This window comes from Onychostoma macrolepis, chromosome 18 (genome assembly GCF_012432095.1).
Source record: "Onychostoma macrolepis isolate SWU-2019 chromosome 18, ASM1243209v1, whole genome shotgun sequence".
NCBI lineage: Eukaryota > Metazoa > Chordata > Actinopteri > Cypriniformes > Cyprinidae > Onychostoma > Onychostoma macrolepis.
The window spans coordinates 33,967,177-33,975,353 of NC_081172.1; the positions used below are offsets into that span (position 1 = coordinate 33,967,177).

Below are 8,177 nucleotides of genomic sequence, written 5' to 3' on the forward strand. Positions count from 1 at the left end.
TGGAATGTTTGAAGTTTGATAGGGAGACCAGAGAGGCGATCTGTTTAGCATCTTTTTGATAGTGGGGGAAAGCCATTTAAATTTTAGCCAGGTCGGTAATTTATATGCAAATGTCAAAAGGCTTAAAGGGTCTCTTAAAACATAAAGTGTAATCAACCATCAATGAGCCTAAGCAGACGCTACAAAGGATTATGGGAAATGGAGTCTGGGGTGAATGGCAAAGGTACAGGATAGAGTGCCCTCTAGCGGAGCTCGTGGTGATTGTAACAGCATCATTATGGATGAGTATTTACTGGTGTGTTGGTTTCTCTGTTGCAGTGAGGCTCGTGTCAGAGGGGTGCAGTTGAGATGGTGGCAGCCGCGCCACGAGGGCACAGAGCACGATCAGTGGGCGCTGGACCATGTGGAAGTCATTCTGTGAGTACTCCTGCCTGCAGACATCAAACCAGTCTTAAGATAATAATTTCTCCTTCACTCAGACATCAGTAAAATCTTACAGCAAGCTGACACCTGTGAAAAAAGTGCTTAGATTTGACAGAAAATTCTCCTATTAGGCTTATAATGAAGTACACTCATTATTAATACCATAGTTTCTACATAGTGCTGCATTGCTGATAGACATTAAACACTCCCCATTCTCATCCTACACACACACACACCTCAGTCCCCGTCTCTCTCACTCAAGGTCTGGTCTCTCTCTCTCTCTCTTTCTCTCTCTCTCTCTCTCTCTCTCTCTCTCCCATCACTGCCCTCCACCTGTACCCTGCACTCACCCGTCTGCCTCTACCATCCTCCGCTGTTCTGCAATAACCTTTCCCTTTCCTGACCTCCACCAAAATGTATGTTCCTCTTTGGAACCCCGCTGTTTTCACTCCCAACTTTCAACTCTGTTGGCACTGCATTCCCTCTGTTGCTCTGCTACTGCTGGCGCAGGTCAGGGTTCTTCCACCCTCAGACCTTTGTGCAAGCCAGCAACAGCCCTGTCCTGCATCTTATAACCTGTCCTCTCTTCTGTATTCTGCTCCCTATGGCATGGCTGTAGTGTCAGGTAAGTGCTTTGCTGTTCCCAGAATGCACCAGTGTTCCCTGCCTTTGGTCTTCCCTCACTGAACCTTTCTTGTACATCACTGTAGGCCTCATCACCCTATACAGGTGGAAAAAAATAAAGGAAACAGCACATGAAAAAGTTAACTAAAGTTCATTATAATTTAGGTAAATCAATTAAAATTGCAAATGCAGCACAGCACGTTCATTAGCTGTTAGCAATACATTGTCATCTTGAAGAATATGCAACAGCTGTTAAGGACTATATTTCAAGAAGCACTGAAACTAAACTTATAACAGTGTGTCAATATATAGTTCTGTGAAAAAGTCAACATTTTTATTTTAAGATGATACCTTTTGCTTTAGTGTGCCATTTTTTTTTTCTGCCCAGTACTGTGTGCATGTCAAACTGTCTGTTGTTTCCATTGTTGTTATCCCCTGTATCCTACCCATCTAATATAAAGACTCTTTCCTCTACACAATTGGAGGCTAATGTCTCCCAATACAGATCTAACATTTCATTTTTGGTTTTATACAGTAATTAATCATATACTTGAAAATATTATGGTCAGAGATAGGTCAAATCAGTCATCCAGGTCACTGGAGAATGTGACAGTAATAACCCATCCTACTGTATATACAGCTGGGGTGTCAGAAACAAACTAAGTACAACACTGTATGCCAAAGGACGTACTCAAGGCAACATGAAGCAAAATAGTGTAGCAGTGAAATGAAAGACTCAACGTACACTCACTGGTCACTTTATGAGGTGCACCTTTCTAATTCTGGGTCGGACACTCTTTGCCCCCAGAATAGCCGGGATTCCTCAAGACAGGGATTCAGCTTGATCTTGGAAAGATTCTGGTCCATGTGGACAGGATAGCATGGACACGCAGTTGCTGCAGATTGATGAGCTACATGTTTACGATGCATCTCTGCGGATCCAGCACATGTTCTGTTGGATTGAGATCTGGGGCCTCATTTATAAAATGTTGCACAGAAACCATCCTAAATTTGATCTTACCATCATTTCTCGAATATGCGTATGTGTGATTCATTAAATGAACATATGTACCGAAAAGCACGTACACGTCTCTTTCAGATGTGAAATCGATGAATCGCAAATGATCTTAAACTTGTGCGCAAATGAATGGTTTCAGCTCCCTGCTTGTAAAAGACTCCTAATTAATGTCATTAACATGTAAAAGATCACCAGTCATCATCCAAATTCTTTAATTTAGAACAGCGAGCTGCAAGAACAGCTTACATTTTCAAAAATGTGCAGTACTCTGACAAGAAAAAGTGCGTACATCTGCTCAGACCCTGACGTTACGCTAAGCACTTTTCCAAGTCAAAGACAGTTTTTACAAATATGAGCGCTGGCGTGTATTTAAACGTACGCACACTCTAAGATCAAATTTCAGTGTACGCACACTTTATAAATGAAGCCCCTGGGGACAGTGTGTGCCACTGGAGTACACTGTAATTCCATGATTATTGGTTTAAAGGAATCATGATTGGCTGATTAGACACTTGCATTAGCATGCAGATGTACAGGTGTCCCTAAAAAATGGCTACTGAGTGTATAAGAGTGAACCCTTCTGGACTTGAGAGAGGAGAGAAAGAAGCCATTCTTTTCTGAACCTTAATTTACACAGTGATCACACGTCACACCATCGGGGAGTCAGTTCCCACAATTCATGCGTCCTATCGTGGTGTGTTAAAGGAATAGTTCACCCAAAAATGAAAATTTTGCGATCATTTACTCACCCTCATGTGGTCCCAAACCTATATAAATTTCTTTCTTATGTTGGACACAAAACAGTTGTTAGCCCCTATTGGCTTCCATAGTATAAAAATAAATACTATGAAAGTCAGTGGGGACCATCAACTGTTTGATTACCAGAATTCTTCAAAATATCTTCTTTTGTGTTCAACATAAGAGAGAAGCTCATACAGGTTTGGGACAACATGAGGGTGAGTAAATGATGATAAAATTTTCATTTTCATTTTTGGGTGAACTATTCCTTTAATCTCATCTCTATCGTTATACAACTTGAAGTTTCCTGGAGGAGTGGAATGAATTGAAAAGTTAATGTGCCATGTCATTGTGAAACTCAGTCTTTTAATAAATAAAATGGCTTGCATATGCAACCTGCAGTGTAAAAAATGTTTCGTCTGGTAACCTAAAAGGTGCTGCTTAACAAAATTATCTGGGTTTCCAAAATATTTAACATAATAACAAAGTTGCTTTAACGTTTTTATGTTATGATGTTGCCCAAACCCTAATAAGATTAAAATGCAGTCAAACATTACATGTGTGTGCATGCTTGGTAAAGAGCCAGTTCCCCCGTCCCAGGACCCTTAATTGTGATTGTATTTGTTCATAAGCCATTGCTAACTTTGTGTGTCGTGGCTGTATCTCCACTAGTCCAGAGACTCACAGATAAGCACAGATCCCTTTCACCGGTCCTTCACCCTCATCACAGCACCATCTCCCACCCTCCTGTCCCTTCATGCTTTGCAGACGCCCATTCCTGTCCTGGCTGCGTTCCTGGCTCATTGGTCCCAACGTGACGGACAGAAGAGGCAATGACAGGCTAAGCAATAGCGACTCTCAGAATTTTTTCCACATTTTTTGACTCTGTCTGTCTGTCTGTCCTCCTCACAACCTCTCACTGTTTTTACGTTTGGTCTCTTGATCTTTTTCCATCTGTCAGTCTGTCCTCAAGCTCCAACCTCAAGCACTACTCTAGATGTCTTCACTCAAAACCGAATTGTTGTCTTTGTCACTTACCAAACAATTACGATGCACTAGCTCCAAAAGACCATGAAATGAAACGATGACAGTGTTTGAGGTTACGAGTGAACGATCTGTTTGATTCTGTAGTTTGTGGATTCAGTGCTATGTGAATTCTTAAAGAAGCCTAGTTCCGAATTAGAATAGCGATTGCGCAAGAGAACTCTTTCCTGGCATTGTTAAAACTCTGTCTGCTTTCCTCTTCACAGCACCCGTAAACAAAACTACATGATGAACTACTCCAGACAGACCGGTCTACACCACTATTACAACAGGAAGAGGCGGGCATTGCGGCAACGAACCTAAACGCTTCGAGAGAAAAAGCTGCCGCTCACACATTACTCTGCTGGCTACAATCCGCTTTCCCTGATGAGAAAACACCATGTCAGGTCACTTCTGTCAGCATCTGGCCATACTCTCTCATCTGAACGAAACATTGGACCATCTAGTCCCATTTCTAGCCAATCAATGCCTTCCCAGAGCAGTGTGATGGGAAAGACGAGCACCTAAATGTGGCGATTTTTGTATACTTATCTATGAACTATTGGGTTTCCTAATTCTGTTTATTATAACCTTGTTTGAATTCTCCTGATGTGAACGACTACAAAGCTCTCCTGCTCTCACCTCACTTTCTACCACACTGTGAAGTTATACTGACGGTTATGATGATCATTACTCGTGCTGATACAGTTCTGAAGAGGAGAACCGAAGAAGACTCGTTTCTTGGATGAAGATAATGACAATGTGTTTTGCTGTTGTGTGTCTGTGGGTTCGTTTTGTGATGCGTTGATTGTGCTGTTCAATCGTTTGTTAGTATTATACTAACTTGTATCTTTTGGGCTTGGATCATTTTTCCTTTGTGAAACAAGGCATGAGGAGAAGTCAGCCTTGGAGAGGGAAAAATGAGTCGAGCAAAGAATGAAAAGAAAGAATACATTTAAAAAGAGAGACTAACGATGTTTTGTTGTTGTTGATAAATCACTTTTTTTATATATCTTGGTTCCTTAAGAATATTTATGGTAAATGGTTCTCCACTAAACCTATTTAAAATACACTGTGGGTGAATTCTGTGTTGTTGTTTTTTTTTCTGTTTGTTTGTTTTTGGTTTGAGTTTGTTTTGTTAGGTTTAAGTTATTAGGTCAGGTTCTCGGTTGCAATCGATCGACACACTTCCCTTCTCATTCAGAGTCATCCAGTTGTGCTGTTAGACATCTCCTCATTCCCCTCTTTCTTTGATGACCTGTCAGTGTTGTTTATGATGTTACCTTCTCCCCTTCTTGGTGTAGCTCTCCAATATAGCAAGTTCTTGTATATATATATTGTATATAAATATATATATGCAGGGATCCATCCGCCTTATAAAAGGGAAATAAAGAACTGTCAAAACCTCCAGCAGAAGAGTGGTGATTTATTAAGGTTTTAGGACATGCACACAAATGCTCATATCCAATTCATATCAGATTTATATCCCCATTTGTGACCCTGGACCACAAATAAGCTTTCCATTGATGTATGGTTTGTTAGGATCGGACAATATTTGTCTGAGATACAACTATTTGAAAATCTGGAATCTGAGGGTGCAAAGAAATCAAAATGAAGTTCTTAGCAATGCATATTATCTTTACTTAATATCCTAATGATTTTAGGATAGAAAATCTATAATTTTGACCCATACAGTGTATTGTTGGCTATTGCTACAAATATACCAGTTGTACTTATGACTGCTTTTGTGCTCCAGGGACACATATATGAATAAGACCTAAAACCGATCAGAGAATATTGGAAGCCATGTGAATTTTCCTGCTTATACGTTTGCGGGTCGTATCCGGGGCCTCATTTATAAAGCGTAAATCCACGCCAGCGCTCATATTTGTAAAAACGGTCTTTAACGTGGAAAAGTGCTTAGCGTCACGTCAGGGTCTGAGCAGACGTACGCACTTTTTATTGTCGGAGTATTGCAGGTTTTTGAAAATGTAAGCTGTTCTTGCAGCTCGCTGTTTTAAATTATTATGACTGGTGATCTTTTGCATGTTAATGACATTAATTAGGAGTCATTTACAAGACAGAGAGCTGAAACCATTCAGTTGCACGCAAGTTCAAGATTCATAGATTTCACATCTGAAAGAGACGCGTACGTGCGTTTTCTGTTGGTACGTTCATTCTATGAATCACACATACACATATTCGAGAGATGATCGTAAGATCAAATTTAGGATGGTTTCTGCGCAACATTTTATAAATGAGGCCCCAGATCCGTACCACCTGGGAGGGAAAAAATTGGAATTGGGTCATTTGAACCACGTAATGTAAATGCGACCTTAGTCTTGTTGTTCATGCAAAAGGCCTTTTTATTTTTAACATATTGTTTGCAGCAACAGGTAGAAATTCTGCAGCACGTGACCTCACAAACGGGTTCAGCCGAGCACAGAAGACCCACGAGGTCCTGGGCACTACAACGGTGCTGAGCTACTTCTAGAAGCAGAAAGTCCCCTTTGGCCTAGTGGTCAGGACTCCTGGGTTTCCCACAGGACCAGACTGGACTCCTGGTGCAGGGGTGCGTTTCAAGTTTTGCATTACACTCACCATTGAATGACAAAATCACATTACCTGCCTGGGAATTGAACCCGGGCCCTGGCAGTGAGTGGGCAGAATCATAACCATTAGACCACATGGAAGGCCTTGCGTCAACTGACCCTTTACAGGAACTGACTCTTGCTCGAAGGTGGCCAAAACTAACAGTCTCCTCACAAAACTGCTGTTCTGTATGGGCTGCTGTCTGCTGGGTTTTTAATTAGGGTAGCTGAGCATAAAGAAGAACGTTTAAACACTCATCAGAATCAGAATCAGAATCAGAATCAGAATTAGCTTTATTCGCCAGGTGTGCGCAAACACACGAGGAATTTGTTGTGGTTTTAAGGTGCTCCTGGTACATACATACATACATACATAAATACACATGTGACATGAGAACAGAAAAAAACATTTAAATAGTAAGACTTAACAATGGATAATAATCCTAATAATAATAAGTATGAATCTTAAGACAGGACAAACAAACAAAAAAAGAACAAGTACCAAGCACCGACAAACCATGGCTGCCATGGCTGCCATCTGCGGCGCCATCTTGTATAACTCATCTTGTATAACTCATCTTTCTGATCTGGAGTCAGATGCACTACTTTAGAGGCTCTGTGGAAGTTTGATGTTGGTGAGCCAGTTGTAAATACAAAATCCTGTATGTTCTAGTGCTAAGTATTGTTGGGTTTCACACAGGTGGCTCATATTCGACCCTGGTACAGCAAAAAGTCTGCTTTTGTATTACACTCAATGTTGAACATGTTGGAACTGAACCCAGTGTGATTATGTTGTTGATGAGCTAGTTGTAAATAGAAATTGAGCACATGGTGAAAAAGACAACTGTATTTAAGAGCATCTTCACTGGGCTATTTGCTGGGTTTTACAGACATTTTATTTTTTTTAAACTGCAGTCAGAACTCTCTGTTGCTAAAATAGGGTTTTATGACCCTTTAAGGGGCTACCTAATCATAAAAATAATCCATAAAAAATCAAATTATTAATACTAAAGCATTATTTGTTTTACGCACTTTCCATCTACAGTAGTCAGAATTTGAAATCGATCAAAAAAGTTCATCAAAGTTGTCCTAAGACAAGAACGCATTTTGGTTTTAGGACGACTTTGATGGAAGTTTTTGATCCACTTCAAATGTTGACTAGTGGATTTCAAAATTTTTAATTTCCTGTTACTTTCTCCACATTTCCATGATTGATATTTTGTTTCTCTCTTATCTTGGAATTTTGATCTCAGTTTAATGTTAAATTTATTTGTGTAATTAACTAATCCTTATACATTTTATTATTGTGCACAGATAAAAGCAGCGTACATTTTGTACTGGGATGTAGAATTTCTTACTTTGGCCCTGACTGATGAATCATGCATAATAACACCAAAAATGTGTATTAAGAACTAGTTTAATGCTAAACCCAGGTAAAGAAACTGATTTCACACCTGCTTAGAAACTCCAGGGTTTTTTCTGTCCATTCAGTAAATTCTCCAACTGACCTGTGGTTTACAGGGAAAAATTCCTGTGCTTGCTTTCCTGAAATCCTCTTATAGCAGCAGCCTCGTTCTGAGGGCGTTTTAATGCTGAGCCAGTAACGTATATGGAGCTTAACTGGAACACAGCCTTTTCTTGAGGGAATTCACTACACAAAGGCATTTAATAACATAATCATTTTATCCACTCAACGATTTAATGAAGACGATGAACCGAAGATATGCTGTGCTCCTTTCAGTATTCATCTGTCAAGTTTA

General features: G+C 40.1%; 1 protein-coding gene across 10 annotated transcripts in view; it reads left to right on the forward strand.

Moving 5' to 3' along the window:
• Positions 1-5,236, forward strand: part of reln (reelin) — a 139,977-nt gene extending 134,741 nt beyond the window's left edge. For 2 of the 10 annotated variants that reach the window (XM_058751176.1, XM_058751177.1), the window contains exons 63-65: positions 319-417; positions 1,043-1,048; positions 4,054-5,236. In XM_058751176.1, the coding sequence (XP_058607159.1) occupies positions 319-417; positions 1,043-1,048; positions 4,054-4,150 (202 nt within the window). In that variant the 3' untranslated portion in view covers positions 4,151-5,236. Of the gene's footprint in view, positions 1-318; positions 418-933; positions 1,049-3,475 lie in introns of all 10 variants that reach the window. The other 8 variants (XM_058751172.1, XM_058751173.1, XM_058751178.1 and 5 more) reach the window with 6 other exon arrangements.
• The last annotated feature ends 2,941 nt before the right edge of the window (positions 5,237-8,177 follow it).